This window comes from Ctenopharyngodon idella, chromosome 10 (assembly GCF_019924925.1).
Source record: "Ctenopharyngodon idella isolate HZGC_01 chromosome 10, HZGC01, whole genome shotgun sequence".
Lineage (NCBI taxonomy): Eukaryota > Metazoa > Chordata > Actinopteri > Cypriniformes > Xenocyprididae > Ctenopharyngodon > Ctenopharyngodon idella.
This window is the reverse complement of record NC_067229.1, coordinates 43,499,442-43,526,586: the sequence shown is the minus strand read 5'-3', so window position 1 is coordinate 43,526,586 and position 27,145 is coordinate 43,499,442. Positions and strand designations below refer to the sequence as shown.

Genomic DNA, 27,145 nt, shown 5'->3' with positions numbered 1-27,145 from the left:
AATAGTTCACCCAAAAGATTTGGAATATAATCATACGAACCAATTTCATGATGCTTTTGCATCCTTTTCACTTTGTTGAATTGCATGAACAAGAGCAACCAGTAAAGTTCTTTTCTCCTTTTGTGGTCCACTGAAGAAAATAAGTGTATGGGTTTACACTGACATGAAAATAAGTAAATGATGACAGAATTTTCATTTTGGTTGAACTATCCCTTGGAGTTCCTTTCTTCCTTATAGAGTGGTGCAGGGATGATATCAGAACCTGGAAGACTAATTCACCAGTGGTTTCTTTGAGATTTTCCAATGGGGTTTTATGTATTTAAGAGTAAAATAAAGCCTGTGGTAAACATAACTTGACAATACTTTGATGTTTTGTTCTACAATGTAAATTACACACACACTCGCACCCCAAACTGTCTTATCTAGTTACTTATTAGATATATACGTTTTCAAAAATAAACATAACTGCTTCAAAATTCACGTTTTTGGTATGGGAGTGTGTAATTTCCGTTGTAGAACAAAATGTCAAAGCATTGTCAAGTTATGTTTACCACAGGAAAATCTCGAGGGAACCAGCGGCGAATTAGTCTTCCGGGTTTTGACGTCATCCATACACCGCTCTACTGTAAGATACTGTATATTATTTATAATATGATACAGCTATGAAAGTTTCACATTTTTTAAACTTTTACTGTACCTCATCTAACAACAGCACAGATGACTTTATTATTTCCCTCCATTTCTCCAGCTCGTTTTCATGGAAACGCTGCTGAGACTGCAAAAGTTGAGCCCATTCAATCTGTGTTTGCGGAAGTTTACTGCAACACACACACAGAGCGAAAAACATTCCTCACACAAGCATCATTCATGTGTTCACATGCAGCAAAAATCACTCTATTAATCAGTATATTTTTTTCCTCGTTTTCTTGTAAAAAAAAATATGAAAAACTGAAAAACTCAAAAAGCAAAATCAGAAAAAAGAAAAGAATTTTCAGAGAATATATATTGAATTTGGTTTATTTTTCTTAGCACATTGGCATTTTTTCTTGCATAAACCTTACTACAGATTTATGTGTGAAACAAGAAAAAAATAACAACTGGGCAATGATATATATATATATATATATATATATACACTCACCCTCATGTCGTTCCAAACCCGTAAGATATTCATTCATCTTTGGAACACAAATGAAGATCTTCTTGATGAAATCTAAGAGCTTTCTGTCCCTCCACTGATAGCAACGCAACCACCACTTTCAAGCCCCAGAAAGGTAAAGACATCATTAAAGTAATCCATGTGACTCCAGTGGTTTAGTTTTATGAAGTGACGCTAGTGCTTTGTTTGCGCAAAAGAAAAAAAAAACATAATTTACCACTTTATTTACAAAATATTAATCTTCAACGAGCATTCACGAGAGCACCACGACGCACATCGGTTGTGATGAAGTAAGAACAGATGTTTTTGCGTGAACGTGAGTTGGAGATTAATTTTTTGTAAATAAAGTGGGAAATTATGTTTTTTGCGCAAACAAAGCACTCGAGTCACTTTATAAAAGTGTAACCACTGGACTTTAAACCACTGGTTTAAAGTTTAAACCACTGGAGTCACAAGGATTACTTTAATGATGTCTTTACTACCTTTCTGGGGCTTGAAAGTGGTAGTTGCATAGGCTGTCAATGGAGGGACAGAAAGCTCTCCGATTTCATCAAGAAGATCTTCATTTGTGTTCCAAAGATGAACAAATATCTTACGGGTTTGGAATGACATGAGGGTGAGAAATTAATGACAGAATTTTCTTTTTTGGGTGAACTAGCTCTTTAAAAACAAAACAAAACTACATATTAATAAAATGATGTTTGCAGTGTACAGGACGAGTTATGTGCCAACATTTAACATTTAGTTAAGGAGTTTTGAAAAACCTCAGATTCCTTCTCATTACACAATCAAGGATCTAATTACCTTTCCTGAGACCTGAGACCCTGCCAGGAGGTCAAACTCTGGGCTGTGTATTCCAGCATCCATAGCTTATAAAACAGCATCATGTTCAAAAAGACCAGAAGCACCAGACTGAGGAACAGAAGAGGACAAACCCAGATCAGCTCATGAACTGCTCTATATCAGCTACATCAAATAAATCAGTGCAGCTGAAAATGATGAAAACACTGAATACCTTACACAAATCCTGCAGGATGCAATGAAAACAGGAGAGAGAAAAGATATGAAGCCAAAAACAACGGACTATAATGAATTCCTGCTATTTAACAGTGTGAGTTACTTGAACAGTAACTCTGAAACATGTGGAGAAAAAAAACCCAGACACTTTTTATCCTCTAATAATGTAACACAATGTAAGTGACCGACACAGTATGAAGATTGAAAACAGACCAAAGTAGACACTGAATGAAACATGCAGTGAGGACTTCAAAGGGGCCTATTTTACACTTTTGTACCATATTAGAAAATGTATACATCAAATTCTTGTATTTCAAGAAATGATCTGCATGTGTCAATCTGAGTTTGCTAAAATGAGCAATTTGAAAGAAAAGAAGTGGCGAAAACAAGTTTCATTTTGCCATTTAATTCCTGTGATCTGGTGCCCTGGTTTTCGTTTCTAATTGAGAATACCCACACAGAACTGATGATGAGCAAGAGTTTGGAAACGCTGTAGAGAGCCAGGCCTTCAGATCCGTGGTCCGGGATGTGTCTGGTCTGTGTGGATCCTGTGACAGCACATACATTATACTCAATGAACACAGAGAAAACACTTAACGCAACCAAAGCAACTGCCCATGAACAGTACATAAAGGTATCTCAGGAGGGAATTTGGCTGATGGTGCACCTGCTACATGTTTGATGCGACGGATGACACTCTTCTCATCCTCAGGTGTGGTGACTGGGCTGAGCGCCTCGTCCAAGTGCTGCTGCCTCATGTGCGTCATGGGCCGCTTCCTCCGCCTCACTGTAGCTTTGGATTTGGGAGACTGTTTGTGAGGTTCAGATAGCACCAGTTGTACCTTATTCAACTCCAGCTCTACACACACACACACAGCAAAGGGAGAAACAGAGATTATTTTCATCTTTATCCTTTTTATCCTGTTCTCTGCAATTTTATTTTAATTTGTTGTTTTATTTTATTATAGGCTACATTATATGCATTACTATTTTTATCTTTACCTTTTACTCTGAACTGAAATATTTAATGTTCAAAATTAACATTAAATTTTTTTAATTTTTAAAACTTACCTAAATACCTAAAATATTCATCCAGGCCACTCCAGAAGTTCCTCTCAATGAAACCTTTGACCAATCCCCATGGCTGTTTCCTGTAGCGCAGTTCAGCTGATACTCTTTTAGATTCATAAGCAAAAACCACAGCATTTTATTCCTCTTACATGCTATAAAATGTATTTTTTGTATAGCACCAAGCAATACACGTTATAATGATTTATTGGATTAAAATAGAGTGCAGAGTTTACCTCAGACGGCACTTGTTCTTGGCGACTCTAGTGAGCATGTAGCGATTGAGTGTGTAAAAGTAATCGTGATACGGGACATCGTGAGCAATCACCTCAGCATCAATGATGTAGCACTCGCTCACTTGACTGGCCTTGTGCAAAGTCTAGAAGAAAAACAAAGAAACTAAAGCTTTTCATACCATCATCATAAAGACAAAAACTACATTAAACATGTCCCATATACTGTATGAGGCTTTTTTTATCTCCTCTGGTGAGCTCACCTGTGTCTCTGTGACTGTGGCTGTCTTTGGGGCCAGTGGGTTGGAGAGGGCGATGGTGTACATGATCTCTCTGGTCTGATTACCAGTGTCCTCTTTCCTCCAGGGGCGATAGACCACATCTGCAAAGAAAGATAGAGAGAGAGAAGGTAAAATATTAGTTATACAATAATAGCTACATAAATAGACAGACAGACAGATAGACAGACAGACAGACAGACAGATAAATACAGACGACAGACAGATAGATAGAGACAGACAGACAGATAGAGACAGACAGACAGGCAACAGACAGACGACAGATAGATAGACGCAGATGGACAGACAGACAGATAGAGAAATAGACAGATAGATAGACAGACAGACAGACAGATGACAGACAGACAGATGATAGACAGAGAAATAGACAGATTATCTATCTGACAGACAGATAGATAGAAACAGACAGAGACAGACAGCCAGACAACAGCCAGACACAGACAGACAGATAGAGACAGACAGACAGAGACAGACAGACAGACAACAGACAGACAGACAGACAGACAGACAGACAGACACAGACAGACAGACAGATGCAGAGGGACAGACAGACAGATGATAGACAGAGAAATAGACGACAGACAGATAGACGCAGATGGACAGACAGACAGATGACAGACAGATGATAGACAGAGAAATAGACAGACAGACAGACAGATAGATAGGTAGATAGATAGATAGATAGATAGATAGACAGACAGATAGATAGAGACATACAGACAGATAGAGACAGAAAGACAGACAGAGCTAGACAGACAGACAGACGCAGAGGGGCAGACAGACAGGTGACAGACAGAGAAATAGACAGACGACAGACAGACAGACAGACAGACAGATAGATAGATAGATAGATAGATAGATAGATAGACAGATAGATAGATAGATAGATAGATAGATAGATAGATAGATAGATAGATAGATAGATAGATAGATAGATAGACAGATAGATAACCCATATTGGTCCACCTGAGAAGCGCCTCTGCTCCAGAAACTCTCTCATGAACTGGGATTCAGTGAAGAGGATGTCATACAGTTTATCCACACTGAACTTATACACTTCATTAATGTAAAGCTTCCCATTCAGATCTTCCTGGAAAGCCTGCACTTCCCCTGCTGAGAAAACATACACGCACAGAAACAGGAAGAGCCCGAGTGTAAAGAAGTCAGACTAAAGTTGTGGTACAGTATATAGAAATGGATTTTTCATACACACCCTCATCGTGTGTTTCTGAGGAGTCGCTCAGTTCAGTGGGGAGGTCCTCATTGTCGTTGAAATCCAGGGAGGGGGGTGGGGCGGGAACATGGGCGGAGCCACTGGTCTCTGACAGCTTGTTGTCAGGTAAAGGCAAGGCCAGGAGGTCTTCTGGGACGCAGTTAGTAAAGTCCTCCACTGGGGGCACATCAAACTATAACCATAGAAAGATTGATTATGACTGATTATTTTTTTATTAATAAAATATCAGTTTGCAGTGCTAACATTCTGCTGTACTGGTTAGGTATGGCCAACAATTTATGTCATGATTAAACTACTCTTAATACAAAATTCTTAAGGTGTACGTGGGCTCCTACTGTAACGCAGTGATGTGTTTTGTGAAGGTAACCCGGTTCTTACATTGACTGGAGCGTCTGTGCTGTCTGTGGAATTGAGACTGCTATTGGGGAAAACCTTCCTGTGGAGCTGGGGGCTGATGTCCATCTTGGTGTCTGGAGTTTTGGGGCAGTTGTCATTGGCCTCGTTGTCTTCAGCAGGAATCTCCTCACAGTACCTGCACCAGGGATAGGGGCAACAGCTGCAGGTCAAGATTACCAGCTCGGGCAGCAGAATAGACCCTCTCCCACAGATAGCAATGAGATGGATAGATGGACAGTGGGAAAAAAAGGAGAAGTGAAGATGTCTACAGCAAATCAATGATAATTGTATGTACCAACTGTATGTACCATAGTAGTCTGACTGATTGGGTGATTGGGCAGTCTTCAGTGTCACACGATCCTTTAGAATATCATTCTAATATGCTGATTTAGTGATCCAGAAATGTTTCTTATTATTATCAATGTTAAAAACAGTTGTACTGCTTGTTGTTTTTGTGGAAACGGTGACACACATCACACATCACATCAATGCATCTTTGCTGGATAAAAGTATTCATTTCTTTCAAAAACAAAAATGGTTTGGATTGGTCGTATCTGATTGGAACTATATCACATGCCCCTCAGATTTTTGAGCCAAATGGATTTGAATGAAGCTTCCAAAAGACAAAAAAATTCTATTTTTAAATTTGATAATTAACCTTTTGAAGCATACGATCACACCGGTGTGATTAGAACATTCAGTGCATCATGTTATCAACTACTAAATTCAAATCTGCATTCGCTTTTTGGCTGGCGCTGAGCCAGAGACGGACATGCTCAACGCACATCATATAAGGCTATCACAACTGTTCAGTGTTTTCAACAATATAATATTTATATTATGTTTCTGACATTTAAATACAGGTAAGTGCTAGCAAAAAAACATTCATAGTTTGTAAAATATACATTGATGTCTACCTGCCTACCTAACCCTTTTCAAATATAATTTGATGACATGTTTTCTACACATATATAATATTCTACACATTGCGTAGGTAACTATAAAATTTACTTTAATCTTAGAATATTGTAGGTACAAAATGAATAGTGCCCCAAAGTTTTCGAATTTCTTCGTTTTGAAGCTGTATGTCACATAGCCGATGTAATTCGTGCAGAACCATCAATTTTTCACATGCAGGTGGTTTGGGGAATCCGTCCAAAATGTTACAAAATACACATCTTTAGCCTTCTGTTAAAATGACTGTTACTGATCAACCGAACTCAGCGTGCGCTAGGTAATGGAGGACGTTAGGTTTGCACTTTGCAGGACTTCAAAGAACAGCCTCTGATTCACAAAAAGCTCTGTACAACGGCGAGATAAGGTCTTGTGGTGTTAGTGCTTATATGCTTTAAAGACACCTGTGCTGAAAAATCAAGTTTTTAATGTTGTTTATATGTCTATGTGGTGTTTTTAATATGCTTTAAGACAAACCATGTGCAAATCCACAAGTCAACACCATTGCTGAGTATTTATTCACTGGTGTTTCTGACTTAACAAACTACCTTGTAACCAATCAGGTCAACGTGGCGGTGGGCTCTGGCATATCATTACTATGCCGTGACACAAGGAAGTCTCAAGAGAAGCCAGGTTATCCCGGTATTTTTTCTGTTGATATGAAAATCGGGTAGATTAAGCAATATGGCGGGTGAAATATGTATATTACGATCTTATGATGAACTATATGCTTTTGATAACAGATTACTCTGAATTGTAATGTTGACATGCATTTTCTGTAAAGCTGCTTTGAAACGATATGTATTGTGTAAAGCGCTATACAAATAAATGTGAATTGAATTGAATTTCTCGAGTTGTTCAAAGCGTTTTCAGAAGGCAGCTGTCTGACTCTGAGATGGTGAACGGGAATATGGTTTGTGTAAAAGTAGCAACACATTATTAGCTGTTTGATAATGTAGTCAAGCAAAAGGCTAATCATATTAATTACCGTTATGTGACCGACGTTGTAAAAAGTGATACCATTGTGCAGCGTTTACTTCAGTAAGTTGACAGAGTGGATCTGTGAGCTTGTGCGAGTGAGTGGAGGTGGGGCTAATTAGCATATTAATAGATTGGCGTATACTAAATGAAGCAAGGGTGTAGAGCTACATTCAAGCTATTTCAAGGCATGAAGAATTTTTTTCACAGGGAAAAACTTATAAATATGTTATTTTGGTGATCAAAGATGAGTTTTAATGGATAAAATTATTGACTACAGGTGGACTTTTAAAATTTTGTTTGTTTTTATAAGCTACACAATACGTAGAAGATTTATATTCTGGAAAAGCGACAGTAAATGCGTTAATAATGTATGTTCTCGCTTCGGTAATTCATCAGATATGATGACATTGCATTAATTATTACAGTGAAAGCTAAAGTAAAGTTTTATTCTAAATAATAATAGTTATTTTTATTTTGTTCAGACCAGTAAAAAGACTAAATCTGTAAATCTGAGTGTACTAGAAGCTTGGAAAGGGGCACAACACCACTATTGTGACTAAACGAAACGCCCCCAATACTAGATATCCCTAAAATTGCAATTGAAAATCTGTTTTCTGGTACTCTTCTAACAAAGCTGTGAGAGAGGGTGAAGATTTGTAAATTATGAATCACCTAAATGATCCAACATTCAGGATGGGGGAAGACTCACCCCATGGTGTTGAAGTCGTCATCTGGAGGTACATAATCCTCATCGTCACTGGTCAGACCAAGTTCATTCCCATAACACTGATGGACAAAATGCCACAGCTCTTTGGGACACAATGGCTAGATAAAATGAGAGCCATAGAGACTCAGTGGGCTAACATGGCCATCAAACATTTTTTTTTCAAAAGATCATTGGGAATAATGACATGTCTTGTCAAACCTTTTCTAGTAGAGCATTCTGCCAGAGTCTGAACATCATCATGTACGTCCGATCTCTCGCCCCAAATGAGGTAAAAAAGTGCTGGAGGAGAATATGCGAATGTTTAGTATGTATGGCAGAGTTTGGTTCACTACTGATGTTATGCACAAAGTCAAAGGCCTCTGTTTACCTTTTCATTGTCTGTGCACAGCTGGATGGCATTGGGGATGAGTCTTGCAGTCTTTTCCTTCGTCATGGAACAAACATCTTTCAACCTCACGGTCAGCTACACACACACACACACACACACACACACACACAGAGAGAGAGAGAGAGAGAGAGAGAGAGATGACAACACAAACTCAGCATACCTGTTGAAGCCACATCTGGACATAGATTATTCCCTGTATATAATTTTTTTAGAGCTTAAAAGACAATTAATCTTCATTTTACTTCTGTGCAGAATCAGCTGTTTCTCCTCACACAGCTTTGCTGATCCAGCTGTGCAATAATATAGCATGAGAGACTGATGCCCTCCGAGATGAGAGTAATACTTCAACTCACCAGCGTTTCCCAGCGGAATATGTTGCTATAGAAACAGATCCAGTTTTCGGAGAGGTAGAGGCGACCCTGCAGGAGGATATCTCTCTGCAGGGCACAGGAGTAGTCTGTCAGGTGAGAGGTCAGAGTTCAAAGGTCATGGATGTTAAGATACACCCTCCACTTTCATACATGAAACCTTTCCATGTTTTATACATATTGTTTACAATCAAACACCAAAAATATAATAGGCAATCACTGGTTAAAAAAAAAAAAAAAAAAAAAAAGGTAAGTCTCAACATTTTTTTTTTCTGACCAAATCATAGCAACAGCAAATCAATGCAATAATTTCAGGATGTATGGTAAATTTTTGCATGTATGCTAGACGGTTTATTTGATACATTTTTGGCCAGGACATATATAAAAATGATACCTTTTTTATTGTAGCTGGCTGCAGTATATAAAGATCAAATATAAGACTCACCCACAATGAGGCGCTCCGTGTCAGGCAGCTGCTTGAAGAGCTTCCTGAAGTCTTCATTTCTCTGCTTGTATGTGGGGCTCAAAACCTGAGCGACAATAAGAGAGAGAGAATGAGACAAGCTATGTTACAGATAAACACACATACAGCCACAAAAATCCACACAGAGACAGTCAAAACATTCAGCATTCATAAGAAGGAACAAAGACCTCGTACATTGTTTAATGGAGAAAAACTGTAAAAGGGTCATTCCACAAAATGGGTGCCATTTGTGTCCCCATATATACATACAAACTTTTTTGTCTTACCTAAAAAAAAAAAAAAAAAAAAAAAAAAAAAAGGATATTTATGCTTTTTTCTTGAGGATTTTTTGGCCTGTTCATACCCCAGTAAATGCAATAAAATCTAGAATTTTCTCTTCATTCTCTTTTAATACATTTTTAGATTTCAGTAGAATTGTAGTAGAAATAATTAATTGAAAAAAATATATTAAAAAAGACGTTTTGTGTCCCCAGCATATATATATGTATATATATATATATATATATATATATATATATATAAAACAACTCTTGAAGGACATTATTATGTTTTATATTATATGATGATGTACAGTAATAATCTTAAAATGTCAACCTGGCTACCATGATTTTGTATAGTAGGCACATGAAAATTGAAAAATTGATATTTGTAGAAAATGTCAAGAAATATCAGCATTAAATTCTCAAATAACTGTAAAACTGTCACCCTGTTTCCATTAATACTTTCTGAAGGAATTAATATACTGAAAAATATGAATTCAGCTTTGCATAATGCAGTTTATTAACCCTGAAACACATTATCTGCCTGCTTAAATGTTTGATATTTTACTTTAAAAATCACTTTATCGATCTGGAAAAGGCAGTCTGGTTCACAATATGTTAAAAAATATATATATATATATTTTCAATGCTCTGTTGGCCGAACGATCTACAAGCGAATGTATGAGACAGTACTTCAGTCCCTCAAATCATTTTCATTCACAGCAAAATAAATGGCATATCCTAAGCAGGTCCGTAAGCACACAATAGTAAAACTCTGCAGTTCTGTCTCCACTGAAACAGCAAATAGTCAAAGATTCACCATAATGAGATGCTCATGATCTAACATCACCAAAGCCAAACTAAAGAAGGGAGAAACCTCCCTTCTCTTCTGCACTCTGACTGGTTGCTTACAGCAGGAACACTCTCTGAATCCCAGTCCCAGTCCGTCCAATCACACGGGGTCACTTCAGGCTGCTGGACTGCCTCCCAGTCGTAGAGCCAATCAGACTCTGCATCAAAGCTGAGGACTTCCATCGCTCCTGTCCGTTCGTGAAGACGTTCCCACTTATTGTCTCAGCTCCTGATGAAGGTGCAATACTTCACAACATGCAGGTTGAGTTCCAGTCCAGCTTCAGCAGGCCACGCTCTGAAATGACCTGAAGTAACCTCTGCACCCCTTTGGCATTACCAGTTTTGTTGTTTAAGTAGTGCAGCCTGATACTCAGTACCTAAACAGCAGTCAAACAATCCTCCACAGACAGCAGGAGAACTCCTCACATTGATAAGAGAGACACATCACTCTTGGCAATGAAAATGGAGCACGGTTTTCCTCAGGAAATGAGTCAAACTTTTAACAAGACACAGAGGACAGTTAATAGTCCGCTTTGAAAGGTTGTAACAAAACATGTAGCTATGTTAGCCTCATGGAACTGATCACTTTTTTTGAGATTTGATGCTCTAAAAATGGAAATGTTCCTTGAAGTTCTTCTTGTTTGAGGGTTTATGCCTGCTGATCCACCAAATTTACAAAATACAAGAAATAGTTCCAGATCCAGCCAGTAACTCGTTGCCACTTTACAATATTTTAGATCCAAATAGTTCATGAAGGTTTTCCAATATAGTTATCTGATGGAAACATATATTTTGGAAACAAATTCAAAAACAGAAAAGTTTGACTGCTTGAGGAATCCTAAAAAACATCCACCTGTTGAAAAATTGCAGGTTTTCTCTTTAGACAGAAAAGTTCTTTCAAAATTCTTTCTTCAGCATGCATAAAAATAGTCAAAATATAAGCATTAATATCCTTGCGAGCCAAGATGAGTTGATCTGCGGCAAGTCACTTTTGAGTAAATCTCCCAAAATTTGTCTCAGTAAATCTCACAGAGACACTCTCTTGAGCTGAGCCCTTTACTACGGCAGGAAAGAGTTCTCACTGAGACTTTCTACAAAACAATTCTGCCAAGAGGAGTGGGAGGGGCCTGAGAGAATGTTTGTGTGTGAGAGAGAGTGAGGGGGAGGAGCAAGGGAAGCCAGCTGGCCAATAGAATGAAAAGAAAAGTAGAGAGGAGGGGCCGTTTCAGATGTAGTGAGCTCTTTGCTTCAGGCAGTGCATTTTTCTCACTCATGATCGAAGAGCTGTGAGATATATATGCTTCTGTCACTATACCCCCACCCCAGGTCAACCTAGATTCAATGTCTCTACAGAAATGTTGCAAAAAACTTTATACTCCTGTGCTAGCTTCATCAGTTTCCTGAAGACCCTGAGGGGTTCGGTGCCTGTACAAGACACTTCAGCTTCCACAAATTCATTTTTATTGCGAAACCCCAAAAAATAGCAAAAGCTGCAGAGGTTTGTTTTGTTTCATGAGGTGGAAGAAAGAGATCAAAACAGTGGGAGTTGGAGAAAAATAGAGGATAGCGAGATAAAGAGTGTTTGAGAGCAAATCACAGAGGCCCCCATTGTGCACAAGTCATTTTATGGTGTTAGTGTTGAGGCATGGCCAAGGACAACGCCTCAGTCTTCCTTCTCTTCTTCGTTCTTGCACTCTCACGGGGTGAACGAACTCTAGTTAACTTCAACTGTTGGAGGAAGGGGGGATGTTGAGGGGATGCCAAATGGGTGAATCATCTCTCTCTTTCTGGCCTCTCCTCCAATCCTCTCTCAAGCAAAACATCTGAGGCCACTGTTGAGCCAGACACATTGTTCAGCTCAGGAGCAAGACACTCGGTAGAACCATCTCTCTCTCTCTCTCTCTCTCTCTCTCTCTCTTTTTTTTTTTTTTTGTACATTAAAATATGTTGGTACTACATGTCCGGTTGCCACTTGATGACCAATGTCAAAATGTATGTCCTATTGGTAAATATGAGCAAAAAAGTAATTGAAATATATTTCATTTAAAATAGTTACACAAATCTAACTTTTAACTTAAGTACAATTATAGAAGAAAATGCATGTTAAATCAATGACGAATATTTTTTAATTTCCCTATAACGTGCCATGATTAATGGCACCACTACAAATTCTTACAGGTAAAAACCTAACAGAATAACACTATATTCCCATTCATACTGTACGTGTCTCAGAATTTTGTGAATAAAGTCTGATTTCACTCAAGATTTTCACTCTTCTAGTTTAACATCTTCCTTGCTACAGTTACTCTTCACTTGTTCACTGGGGGTTTAAAGCTTTAGACATCAATGCGTGATTTTCTGTAAAGCTTCTATGAAACAACATGGTTTGTAAATGTGCTATACAAATAAAAATAACTTGACTTGATCCCTGTGACCACACAGGGGATATGATTATTTACAGTGGAGAAAAGGCTGTATTTATTATTGTCTGTATTTATAATGTTTACAGCTACCATCTTACAACTGAGCACAAGTTTCGACAGCTTGCGGTCATCTACCCACCCAAGAAAAACAAAAATGAGCAAAGTTTAACATTTTCTGATAAGCTCACACTTAGAGAAATTCCCAGCAGTTTCCTGCTGGTCTTTATAAATTTGGACTGTTATCTCCACACAGATGGTGGTGTCCACACATTGTGTTTTCCTCTGTTTATGGAGTCATACAGAAGCATCATGCCCATTCAGACTTCCCCCACACGAGTCCTGTTTGGTAAACCCGCACCCGCACTACTTAACAGAACACCCGGCGCGTTATCCGACAGCAACACTAATTTAATTCCATACCCTACCCGACCCGACCTGTTTGGAATAGAGACCACAACCCGAACCGCACCCACATCAAAATGCGGTTGTCTCTCCTGAAGCTCTGCAGTGTATACATGGCTGTTGGTCTTCTTAGCAGCATGAAAAATAAAACTTTTATTCAAATTCTGAATAGACTACATACAGAAAGTGAGCAAAGAGTGATCCCTATATAATCAATGAAGCTGTCAATCACTTAAATTCAGCGTGATTGGCAATAATACTCAATGCTGCAAACCATGTTGTAAATATAAACCTTTGACGGTCTTCTGAGTGTGAACATAAATATGCATGGTACCTTTTGAAAGCAGCTGCCTATCAGCGTGTACCGAATTGAGTTGAAATACAAAGTTCTGTCATGAAACTCTGGATGGCGCAGGCTGATAGGTCCTTAACTCAACTTGCTTGTGATCACATCAATCTCTGTATGGCACAGCTGATTGGTTCCTGCTGTATCAGTAGCCAATGCGCTTGCTGCTCAACCTTCAAATTCTTTAGCATTTGCCTTAGCAGTGAAGCGTGCTTTCAGAAACCCTCTACCTTACCCAGCTCTACCTGTATAGATCTTCTCTATATCATGTATGCTATATTGTACAGCAGCAGCATGTCTCACTTGCATACAGCAGCATGTTGTGTATGCATTGGCAATAGCAAGTCCTGTACTTGCTCTACAGCAGCAATAACCAACAGCAGCAGTGTAGCAGATCTATTTGGTCAAGACTAAAAATATCAACATTGTCATACCCATTACCATGCCAAACACTCTGAGAGTTGTCATGACAGAAATAGTCTTGGATACTGGATCCGCAGTGCGCCTGTGCCTGTTGATTCTCGACCCGCACCCGCTCCCCAAATGACAACGTAAATGTTATTGCACCCGTTACAATAAATATTAGCGGTTTACCCATTGGGTACCTGCCCAAGTGCAGGACTCTGTGCTCCCATACCTCCCTCAGATTTTTGAGCCAAGTGGATTTTAAATGCAGCTTCCAAAAAAAAGGAAGAAAAAAAAAATCTTTAAAAATTACTCTGGTAAAAAATGTCCAAAGTGTACAGATATCCACAAAGATATGTCAAAATTTGGTCAATTCAACTGAGTACAGATCATTTGCTTTAAACTGAAAATTCATGTTGTATGGCTATTTTTCCAATGAATGAATTAATGAGGCATTTACTATGTACCACTGTATACCCAAAGAGATTTACAATCATATCATGGGGTCTTCTCCTCACCCACCACCAGTGCAACATCCACCTGGATGATGAGACAGCAGCCACAATGCAACGGTGCCAGTGCGCTCCCCACACACCAGCTACAGGTGGAGAGGGGGGAGAGATTGATAAAGCCAATTCAATGGATAGGGACTATTAGGAGGCCGTGATTGATAAGAGCCAGTGGAGGGAATTTGGCCAGGACACTGGGGTTACACCCCTACACTTAATGAGAAGTGCCATTGGATTTTTAATGACCAGCGAGTGAGGACGTTGGTTTAACGTCTCATCCGGAGGATGGTGCTTTTTACAGTATAGTGTCCCCATGCCTATACTGGGGCATTAGGACAAGAGCTCTGCGAGGGATGGATTTTTCAATCCCGCTCCTGCCTGCTCCCACAAGATTATGTACCACTCCTGCCAAAAATATGTCCGATTTTATCCCACTCCAGCCCGAAACTTACAAGTTTTTTCCCATTCCCGCCCACAAAAGCCCGTAGGAAGAGATCTATGCTAATTTTCAGTCCTGGTCCGGTTAGATGTCTATAGGCTATTTTTTCCTATTTCCACACACATGAAGCTTGAGATCTCCAGTTACAGACTTCTGCGTGTGTAACCCCTCAGGTCCTACTCGCCCACTCTTGTGTGGGCCTCGAACCCGGGTCTCTGGCGTGGGAGGCAGGCGTGCTAACAGGGAGGCTAAAGACTGCATCCTCAAGCGTCGGTCGCTAGCGCGCCTCTTGAGGCAAGGGGAGTGAGGTTTATCTGCACAGCTCTTACTAGCTGGCCTCTGTTACACGTGCTGTTATTATTACAGTAGATTATTATATTTTGGGGGAGCCCATGAGTCATTTCTCCCGATTCCTGCGCACATAACAGTATCTTCCCTCCTGCATCTGCACTCAGCAATTCAAAACTTGTCCCGAGCCACACTCTGTTGCGTCGGGTCCCATGGGATTGCAGACCTCTAATTAGGACCCACATAGACCACAAGGTGAGCACCCCCTGCTGGCCTCACTAATTCCTCTTCCAGCAGCAACCTAGTTTTTCCAGAAGGTCTCCCATCCAGGTACTGACCAGGCTCAACCCTGCTTAGCTTCAGTGGGCAACCATTCTTGGGCTACAGAGTGATATGGCTGTGGTTATGGCAGTGGAGCAATGAAAAAAATATATATAATCAGGATTTTCACATTAAAGTGCAAAAATTTTCTGCTGGGATGCTGGGGGAAAAATCCACAAATGAGATCTTTTCATCTCAATTGATGCTCAGTGGGGAAAATGTAGATAATATGGGAACTTTTCTTAAGTTTCCCGAGTCTCCTGTTTCAGATGAGATGTTAAAATCAACTCTGAGATTAATAATTCTGAGATTTCAATATGAACTCAAACATTTTTCATCAAATTCTTCCAAAACCAAACTATCTGGGCTAAATATATTTTAGATGTAGTATGTTTGAGCAGTGACAAAGCCTACTCCATGACAGAAACGGAAACACTGTTTATTTGAGAAATAGAATACTGTGCTCTTTGTTCTGACATTCTGCAGTGCACTTTCATCAGAGTGGCCCAGAGGTTATGACCGACCATAACACATTGACAAAACATCACAAAGGCACTTGTAAAATGACAAAAAATGTCATTAAATAGTAGCTGACCTGAAAAAGAAAAATCAATTCTTTCCTACAGGAAAACAAATGTCAGGCCAAACATTCAGCCTTACAGAAGAAAGAGGTAATCATTTCCAACATGAAATGTCTGTGAAGGCAGTTTAACTCAAACAACACTGGGAAGCGACACCATCAGAGATTCACATGACATACTGTAGCATGTGATGATTTTACATGGATGAGCAATAAAAAAGTATTTAAATAATGAAAAACAGAAACCAGTTACTAAACAACCCCAACCTGCCAATATTGAACAAACACACAACATTCAATATCAAAAATAATGAAGAGTAAATAAGCAAACTTACGTTATACCAGCTTTGACTCTTCTGTGAGTTTGAAGAATCCAATTTTGATGGTGGAAGAAACAAGAGAGGAAGAAAGAAAAATTAGAGTGAGTTTTTAAGGGTCCTGAGGGATTCAAATATACACAAACACTTATATTAGGCTATATACATATCACACACACACACACACACACACACAAACACACACGCGTTTTCATCTTTTATGGGGACATTCCATAGACATAATTCTTATACTGTACAAACTATATATAACTGTATATATCTATAAGCTGTTTTCTTCATGGGGACCAAAAAATGTCCCCACAAGGATTTCGGATATTGCCATCTTTGTGGGGGCATTTTGTCACATAGGCCAAAGTATATCTGAACCACACACACACACACACACCACAAATCTGCAGGTATACCTGTGAGATTTCCATAAAGATTCATATCTATCTATCTATCTATCTATCTATCTATCTATCTATCTAAAATGTTTGATCAGCACAGGTATAAGTGCAATTCATTTGAGTATATCATAAAACAAGGGATTAAGCTTTGGCCTCTGTTTGTGTATGGGATATTTCATTCGTGCTTGTCTCTTAGCACATTTCCCACACACAAAGCTACCACAAGGGGGCAGTGTTTACACTAAATTAAACAGTTTTTTCTTAAAAGCTGCAAAACATATAATGCATTATATAGAGGACAGCTCTATAAAACCACAACTATCCCAAAAAGTGTCTCAACAGGGATTGTGCTATAAGTTTATGGTACATATACACAAATATAAAGACCTAGAAGAATGGAGAAAGAAGTGTAATAAAAGCATTGGACAGATCTTTTCACACACACACACACACACACACACACACACACACACACACACACACACACACACTGGGACTCTATAGTACTCTACTGTGGTTTCTTCTCACAGGATGGGTCAGAGCTCAAGGGCACAAATACTGATTTCTTACTTTAATCAGGTTTAGTCTGTCATACTGGAGAGAAAGTTCATCAAGAGAGGTCAGGTGTGAAATGTTTTACTAATAAATATGTATTTATCCTTCTATACAATATGTGACACAAGTAACGTATTTCTACTATGGCATACTGAAAACTTATGCTTTTGTGTGATGCTGCGTCAGCACTGTTTGGTGTCAAATAGAAGTTAACATCTTTTTTTATAAGCCCTGTTCACACAGCGATCCTGGTAAATTACCATAAAATTACCAGAATGACTTTTCCGAGAAGAGACAATTTAAACATCAGAACCAAAATACTGGTAAACAGTGATGTCAATCATCAAAAATGACCTTTAAACGTAGAGCCGTTTTCTTTATCCACCTGGATGAGGAGAAGCGCATTCGTTTCACAATCTGTCCAATTTGACTACATTTAAGTGACAGGCGTAAGGGTGTGTTCACACAGATTGCGGATGTGCTCCTAAAAACACGAGATGCATAATATTGTAGTACTGCAGTTACTATAGTACGCACAGGCAATAACTGCAGAGCCGCGGCGCTGATGAATGGAAAAGGCAGGGGCTGTGTCCGAAATTGCCCCCTAAAGCCTCATTCACTATTCCCTACATTAGTCCACTAATATAGTTCACTTAAAGGAGTGAATGAAAACAAGTGAGTGAATTCGGACACTGAGTGCACCAGAAGGGCTGCTGCTTTTAGTTTGTGCTTGCTGTTTAATAATCATTTGAAACTTAGCATACTGGCAGCTCCAGTAGTAAGATGAAAAGATTTATCTTGAGCTCTGTCATGGAAACAAAGCATAAACCTTAATTAAACAATTTAATAATCATATAAAAAGGAATTTATACCTGTATGATATTACGCTGTAGCCACATTGGACCAGCGGTTTGAAAAATGGACAGGCGCCATCTTTTGGTCAGACGCGGGAATTCTTTCGGTGCAGGACTCTCATGTATATCGTACAGCATACATCGGTTGTACATTCGTTATTGAGATGCATTGTGGGATTGAATGAGTGCACTCGATAAAGTCCACTATGGTTTAGGCCACCACAACAAATGCCTGTTTTCTCAAATAATGCCCTATTTATGGGTAATTCACCAGTTATTCACTGGTAATGTTACAACTTCTCATACCAGGAAATTGCCAGAACTGACTTACTAGTATTTTTGGAAAGGTCCTGTTCACACATGATCTCTTAATGGTAATTTACCTGTAATTTACCAGTAAAGACTGTATGTGTGAAAGGGAATAGTGTGTATCATACAAAGTTCAAAACATTTAACTTGGCATTACTAGCTAGTCTTGCACAGGGTTTGCTTAGCATTTACTAGGTTAGCACAGACAGGTGAAGTGGAGCATTATGGGATGGGTCACATGCAGGGTGGAGGTACAGTAGAGCAGAAAAGAGTGATGCTTACTTTAGACAGTCTCTTGTGTGACTAGCATGCATGAGAGAAAGAACAGATATCAGAAAACAAACAAAAACAAAAAGAAAACTATGAATTATGTGCAGAGAAATAAAAAAACACTGTTGGGTGGCAAAGCTTCTCCACGTACAGTATCAAAGCAGAAGAGATGTTCAGTAAATCATTCTGGTACATGAGGTGCTGATGATCATGAAATGATTATGCAACGATTACTGACTTCAGGTTAGACCAGACTGAAATGTGCCTCACTTTGTGACAGTCATACAATATTTTTCAAATGATATGTTTTTATAGAGCATGTTGTTCTTCTTGAAAAAAGGAGAGCTTAACCTTTTACCCTGCAAATGCAATCCTTCAACAGATGCAATGATAGGAAAATTAAAGCAAGAGCTCTACAGTATTTCAAAATCTAGTGAGCTGCCTCTCACACATACACTCTCTTACACGCACACTCACACATATATACAGTCTCCAGAATAAAATGATGCGTTTGATTACACACAGGCAAGCACCCAGTTTAAGTCCATTTTATAATAATAAAGTTATAATACTTATACTTACATAATTAAGTTTCTAATCCAGTTTGTTTCGTTTTAAATGGTTTGTTTTGTTATTTTTCTTGCTGACTATCAAGTTTATGGTCAACGAATGGCTTTTCTGAGGTATAATTTTACGTGACATTGTTTGCAACACTGACTGAACTGACGATTTCGGTAAGCTACTGTGTTTTTCAACATATTTTCTATATTTTCATATATTTCGTTCTGCAAAGAGGAAAGGATGATCGTGTTAACTCATGATCCGTGACAAGTGTTCAAGATGAAAACTGAAAAGTGACGCAGTCTTTGTTCAACCTTGGAAGGCACTTTTGTCTTCCATTCTGGGACTGCCTTATCCACAATGAATATATGCTGCAAAGATGTATGACACGAAACTGTTACCTGGATAGGCAGCTCACTAGGTTTATAAGTAAATTTACTGGAAAACTAAACTGTAAACATTGGCATCTTGTAGGAAAATGTAGACTATCATCTCTACAAGTATAAATCACCTGCAGTTTTATAATCTGACTCAGAATTGAGTTTAAAAGCCTGCACTGATGAGGAATTTGATCCCATGGTAGCAATAAATGTGCCAGACATGCAGTATATGAAAACTGTGAAGTACAGCAGGTACAGTCATCCACATTTACCTTGGAATTCTTTCCTCCAGGGCGGGTGGTATGAAGTGACTGGCTGTAGGTGCGCTGGACTGCTTGTTCCGGTGTGGAAGGGGATTTATCGGAGGAATGATCTGAACTCTTTTCCACCATGTTCTCTCCCTCTGGACTCTGGGGCGTTGGGGAGCGTGAGCGTTTACGCAGGACGGGTGAGCAGGCCGGCGTGCTGCGGTTCGAGTTACTGGCAGTGCTACAGAAACAAGAACAATATCCAATAAATAACCATAAAACAGATTATACACTTCAAAAAGAAATGCAAATGATTGCTTGAACCTTGGCTGGACAGTTAGAGCATGAGTTTCAAACATGTGGTGCTCATGTGGGAGATGCAGGATTAAGTTTTGTGTAAACCATCAAAAGGCTTAATAAACATACTAAACATTTTAATAAAATGTTCAAATGCAAAAGGTTTTCTGTAAAGGTGAGGGGAATAAAGAGTCAATGGCTTAGAATAATAATAACAACAGAAGTCAACAGAAAAGTCCCCACCCAAACCACTTGTGCTCACACGCATCCTCCCATTCAGTGGCCTTTCAACTCTGCCCTGTCAGCTTCCAGGAATGTATTCAAGACTGACATCTCACAACCCTGACCAAAAAACACAGCAGTGGTGATCACATCGCTAAAGCGCTGCAGTTCTGGTGGGAATTTCCACATCACTGATAAAATCACACTCAAAAAAAACAAGATTGGTCAAAATACTGGAACTGAACATCTGATGATCTTTCTGAAGCACAAAACTGAAACTCAAAAAAAAAAAAAAAGATTAAATAGAGAGCAAAACAAATGGAGACCTCCTGCTTCACATATTTATTTCCTGAGACATTAATATTCTAACAGGAGATTCTCAACACAGAAGAATTTGAAAATTATTTGACTTTTGATTGCAAATTAATTATTTGCAATCAAAAGTCAAATAATTTTCAAATTCTTATGGTACCAAATTATCTGAATTATGGTGTGCATGTTAATTTTGTAGCTCTGTTCTCAAACTGTATGTCAACAAGTCTCATTTAAAGGATTAGTCCACTTTCAAATAAAAATTTCCTGATAATTTACTCACCCCCATGTCATCCAAGATGTCCATGTTCTTCTTTCTTCAGTCGAAAAGAAATTAAGGTTTTGATGTAAACATTCCAGGATTATTCTCCTTATAATGGACTTCAATTGGCCCCAAAGGGTTGAAGGTCAAAATTACAGTTTCAGTGCAGCTTTAAAGGGCTTTAAACAATACCAGACGAGGAATAAGGGTCTTATCTAGCGAAATGATCGGTCATTTTCTAAAAAATAAATAAATAAAAATGTATATGCTTTATAAACACAAATGATCTTGGACATCTTGGATGACATTGGGGGTGAGTAAATTATCAGAAAGTTTTTATTTGAAAGTGAACTAATCCTTTAATTTCTCCGAAGAGCTTTTAGGAGAAACATCTCAGACAAAGTTAATATTTGAAATAAAACAACCGAAAACTCCATTAATTCTCATAAGCTAAGAAAGAGTAACATCTGATCGTTAACATCTTCTAGGAAGAACTGTCAGAGCAACACTCACTAGCTGACCTCAAACACAGAGAATCTCTCAATCAGACTTCATCTGCTTACAAAGGTCAAGATGATGATACAGAAGAAGCCTTCTTCAATCAGATGGGGAAGCACTTCTCTGAACATCTATCTTTGTCTCAATCTCTCTATGCAGCAATCCTCCGTCTTCCTGCTGTCAGCCCTTCATCTGTCCCTCAGAAAGGGCATCAAGCTCTATCTTAATTATTAATGTTCTGTACCTGAGCTAAGAGCTGCCCGTCTGGAAAAACAAACACAGTGTGACAAAAGAGAGAGAGAAAGAGTGAGAGAGAGAGAGCAGATAAAATACACCAACTCATAAAACACCTCCCAATCTCTCTGGGTTCGTGATATCAGCCTAATGCACTTATGATTTTGTCCATGCAGCAACACTCAAGCACTCAAGCAGCCGTTCACTCCCAGAAGTCCACGTGTTCTAGAAGGTTCTGACGGTGAATAAATCACGGCAGATAAAACCTTAACAGAAACAGTGGCATCAAATTACCGGTGCATAGATCTACAGTACATCTGTCATGCTGTCAAGAATCTGTTAGATCAGCTGCTTAAAGCCACAATATGTAAGCTTTTTGGATTAAAATATCCAAAAACCACTAGAACAATGTTATATATTTTGTTGACTAGTGTACTTACATTATCCCAAATGTTCCCAACAATGTTTTAATCCAGAGAAATAAGCAATTCTAACCGTGTCCGTGCGTCGTCTATCAATGATGTCATACCCGCGTCACCCTTGATTTCCGGTTTTATTTTGTAGAAACCATGGAAACAACAAAGACGCTTTAATATATTATGTGTTTTATTATACAGGTGAGCAACTGTTTGGATACATTTATAGACAGAAAACTAATCATGTTATATAGCTCAACACAGTAAGTCTTATTGTTTAAATCTCGTTTTCTTGATGTACAGTGAGTACCATGTTTTAGCATGCCTAATATCGATCTAGCTTACTGCAATGTGCAACAAGTGTCTCATGGTAGCCGCTGAGCGAACGCAGAGTAGCACTTTAACAGCTTTCAACACCCAAATGTATCTAATATGATAAAACAGCGCTGCGTTACCCCACATACACTTGACCGGAAGCGGAAACGGAGACTGCAGCATAATAAAAGTTCCACTGCTCTTGAGCCGTGTGTCGCACTCGTCTCTCATTAGCAGTCGCTCCATCGGCCTCGTTTCCTCGGCCCTGCTCTGCTTCATACTACAGTAGCGTTAATAATCTCATCCATGCACATGATTTCTGCCTGAGTCCCGTCCCGATTCTTTTCCACCGGCTGTAGACATGAAGAAAACACCTCCCATGGTTCCGCAAAATCAAGGCATCATCAACCTATGCCTTTGTTTTGAAATAGCGACCTCTGGCGGCGAAAATTTACATAGTGTGCTTTTAAATGTTTTTTTTTTTTTTTTTGTACATCATATTCAAAATAGAAGGTGGGGGTGAGCAGCACCAATATTCCATATTATTTTGTCTAAATAAATAGTATAAATACTAAAATAAATCATTTAAATGTCACAACTGAATGTAGGCATCACAACATTATAATGAAAAGGCAGAAAAGGCCATCTAAATGTAAAATTATAGTAAATATAAAAATAGAACAATTAAATATTCAATATTCAATGGTACAGATAAATGTAAAAAATAAATAAATTTACTATTAGCCGATAAGGTGTGCATCCCCACATACTTCCGTGCTATACTTACTAATTGTGCAGTATATAGTATGTATACTATGCAAAGTATGTGCATTATTTAAAAAAAGTAGACATTCCATTCCAAACATTATACAATAGCATTGACATTAGCATAATATAGCAACTGACATTGGCGTGCAGCTTTAAGCACACGTGCCAAACAGTTTTTCGCTCTCCACACGCCTGTAAAGTGATAAAAGGTATTTATCAAACACTCTAGAGAAAAAAGCTTGTATTGTGAGTGGATGTACATCTCTCCTCGCCTCTCACCTGTCATATCTACGCTTATAAGAGGCCTAATGACAGAGGCCACATGTGTAAGTGTGAATACAGTTTTTACACCTCTACTTAAAAGCTGAGACCAAAAAAAACCAACACACATGGTATAAACATTTTCTCATAGCACCAGTCGGAAGATACAGCTCTCTCACGCTAGCTTGAGTCACAGAGACCAAAAAGGCAGAGATAAACATCTTCTCACACTCGTTGATGGGGTGAAAACACCCCAATGTGTTGCAAAAAAAAAAAAAAATTACTCTGTACATGCAGCAAATGCAATGCATTATTCTGATCAAATGGTGCCTGATGCATATCTGATACTCTTCTAAAAACATTCAGTTATCTGCTTGAAATAGGATAAAAGATGGGTTTATTTGCTAGAAAAAAATCAATGATTTTATTACATATTACAAGGTGGTAAAAGCATTAGTAAGAACTAAATAGTGGAAATTGTAGCGTCAAGTGTGACAGTCCCATCATGCAAATTAAAAAACAATGATTTCCTTTATGATTTTAATGCAAAAATCACACGGACAAACCTGGTGGCCATGAGGGGCTACACGAAAGCGTTCGGCTCGGCTTCATTCATTCAGTGCGGCTGCAGTGTGAAGATGGAGTGATGTGAGGAGAAAGGGGGAAAAGAGGAGGCGGAGCTTATTGTCGCAGCATCCCTGTTCTTTCCTGCCAGCTTTCTCATTTCCTCGCTCTTCTACATGCTCATCTCTGCTGTTCTGTTAGTCCTTCACTATCTTTCTGTCAGAGGAAGGAGGACGTCGAGCTGGTGTGAAAAACGGCTGCTGTGCGGCGCAGTGTGGCGGCTGGGGTCGATTTAATATTCATGGGTTTCTTGAATGAAGCCACTCGCGTCAGCAGCCTGAACGTCTGAACGTCAACAAGCCAGTCTCTGGCTCTCTACCCCTCCCCCTGTCCAATCACATCTCTCCCCTCCCTCACTCACGCTCGCTCGCTCTCTGTTCATTCCTGTGATGCATATGCCATCATATCCTGCACACAGTCAAGTCACCTTTATTTATATACTGTTTTATACAATACAGATTGTCACAAAGCAGCTGAACAGTGAGAAACAGGAAAATAATGACTCGAAATAATCACACAGATATTTTACAAATACACTCTGGATAGCTTAGTACTTAGTGTATACTTGGTGTTTGTGAGAATGATACCTCAAATCACGTGTTTTGTTGAAGAGGAATGTGCTGTTATTTTTCTAAACAATTCGACTTATAATTTCTACCTAGTATTAGTGGATGATAAAAGAATAGTATAAAAAAATAGTATAGATTTACATTTAAGAAGAGAGATTTAGTTTTATGAGTTCCTGTGATGCAAAGCTGAATTTTCAGCATCATTACTCCAGTCTTCATCACATGATCCTTTAGAAATCATTCTAATATGCTGATTTGGTGCTCATTTATTACTGGTGCTCAATTTTTAAATAATGATTCTTGTTATTATCAATGTTGAAAACATTGTTTAATTTTTCTGTGGAAACTGTGATACATTATAAATGTCCTTACTGCCACTTAATTTAATGCATCTTTGATGAACAAAAGTATTAATTTCTTAACCTTTGAATGGTAGTGTATCCACAAAAAATTATTAAGCAACAAAAACTGTTTTCAATACATATAATAATAAAAAATGTTCCTTTTGCAACAAATCAGCATATTAGAATGATTTCTGAAGGATCATGTGACACTGAAGACTGGAGTAATGATGCTGAAAATTCAGCTTTGATCACAGAAATAAATTACATTTTAAAATATTTTAAAATAGAAAACATTATTTTTAATTGTAATAATATTTCACAATATTTTTGTTTTACTGTATTTTTTATCAAATAAATGCTTCCATGGTGAGCATAAAAGACTTATGCTCACCATGACATAAAAGATTTAAAAATCTTAATTATTACCAACTTTTGACCAGTAGTGTACAGTATGTACAATTATTATCAATTATTATTGCGGCTCAATTTTTAAATAATGATGCTTATTATTATCAATGTTGAAAACATTGTTTGTTTGTTTTTTTGTGGAAACTGATACATTTTTTATCATGATTTTTAACGAGGATTATTTGAAATAGAAATCTTTCAAACATTATAAATGTCCATACTGTCACTTAATTTAATGCATCATGATTTGATCAGATGCGATCAAATTATGATCTGATAATAAATATTAGATCAGGATTAAAGTCAGATTGTCAACACCAGATCTGATCACAGTCCAATCATATGAGTGAGATCAGATAAAGGTCAGACTGGATTAAACTCAGATCAGTCAAAAATTAGTCAGAGTTAGATAAGATCACAATTCATTTAGATTCGAGTCAAATTAGATCAAAATCAGATCTGAGTTGGGTCAGAGATCAGATATAGGTCACATAAGAGTGGAGTCATAATTTAAGAATAATCAGAAAATTCACAATCACAACATCACAGAAACAGAGAGACAGGAAAACAACATAATAGTAATTATAAAAAGTTCAGTCAAATCATGAATCTGTGAATCAAACTAGTCTAATATACACTGAATCAGAACAGAGAGAGAGAGAGAGAGAGAGAGAGAGAGAGAGAGAGAGAGAGCACACATCTCTGCTTAAAATAGGCCTGTAATCTGCTCAGATCGGTGTAATGCATGGCAATGCCTGGAACAAACAGCCCATTTACTGTCCAGCTATCTTTACTGTTGCATTTAACTCTGGAATGTCTTCAAGAAAAAAAGACAAAGAAGCTATAAGCTTTACACCACTAACAGTATACATACTGTAAAAAGTATGCAAAATTTGTATGAATAGAATACCAAGCAGACCTACTACAGTACAAATTACAAAATGTACAGTATCAGAAAATGCTGCTTGAAATATTGTACTCCTCAATGCAATGCACTTGACCTCTACTTCACATGAGACAAATGAACCGTATGCAATCAACCATAATATTAATGTAAATCTATTTCATTTCTTATTATTTGATCTGCCAAAGTTTAAATATTAAAAAAATTAAAAACATTTATTTACAAGATGATAACTGGACACCAATCAATGAAATAAGTCAGACAACATAGTCAGACAATGTACTGCCATACTACCATTTGTTATGATTATCATTCCATACTACATACGGTTTCACACGCTCTTTTTCAAAGTGCCCCTATTATGCTGTTTTAAAACTTCCTAATGTTCTTTTGGAGGTCTCCTACAATAGGTTTACATGAATCTAAGTTAAAAAAAACACTTTAATTTCCTCATAATATACATTGCACATCACCTCATTTCTTAAAGAGTCTGAAAATGGTTCGTTTGAAGATTTGGTCCGTCTAAACCCCTCCTTTCTGTGAGCCTATACTCTGCTCTGATTGGTCAGATGGCCTAGTCTGTTGTGTTTACCGCCTACGACATGCGTTGGAACCAAATGCCTATATTACCATTTCTGAATTTTAGCTCCAGAGGCTTCCTCAGCACTTGTATA

At 38.2% G+C, this 27,145-nt stretch overlaps 1 protein-coding gene across 24 annotated transcripts in view; it reads right to left on the bottom strand.

Annotated features, from left to right (window-relative positions):
* The window catches only part of gramd1ba (GRAM domain containing 1Ba), a 78,938-nt gene that overhangs the window by 2,907 nt on the left and 48,886 nt on the right, over positions 1-27,145 (bottom strand). For 7 of the 24 annotated variants that reach the window (XM_051909385.1, XM_051909392.1, XM_051909393.1 and 4 more), the window contains 18 exons: positions 20,062-20,278; positions 18,861-18,881; positions 16,469-16,489; positions 9,270-9,354; positions 8,810-8,913; positions 8,436-8,531; positions 8,267-8,347; positions 8,051-8,166; positions 5,389-5,566; positions 4,990-5,182; positions 4,743-4,889; positions 3,741-3,859; positions 3,481-3,623; positions 3,248-3,351; positions 2,844-3,035; positions 2,634-2,724; positions 1,964-2,071; positions 698-818 (listed from right to left, as the gene is read on the bottom strand). In XM_051909385.1, coding sequence (XP_051765345.1) covers positions 698-818; positions 1,964-2,071; positions 2,634-2,724; positions 2,844-3,035; positions 3,248-3,351; positions 3,481-3,623; positions 3,741-3,859; positions 4,743-4,889; positions 4,990-5,182; positions 5,389-5,566; positions 8,051-8,166; positions 8,267-8,347; positions 8,436-8,531; positions 8,810-8,913; positions 9,270-9,354; positions 16,469-16,489; positions 18,861-18,881; positions 20,062-20,278 — 2,137 coding nt within the window. Of the gene's footprint in view, positions 1-40; positions 131-697; positions 819-1,963; positions 2,072-2,633; positions 2,725-2,843; positions 3,036-3,247; positions 3,352-3,480; positions 3,624-3,740; positions 3,860-4,742; positions 4,890-4,989; positions 5,183-5,388; positions 5,567-8,050; positions 8,167-8,266; positions 8,348-8,435; positions 8,532-8,809; positions 8,914-9,269; positions 9,355-16,468; positions 16,490-18,860; positions 18,882-20,061; positions 20,279-20,577; positions 20,597-24,188; positions 24,514-27,145 lie in introns of those variants that run through there. The other 17 variants (XM_051909382.1, XM_051909395.1, XM_051909391.1 and 14 more) reach the window with 11 other exon arrangements.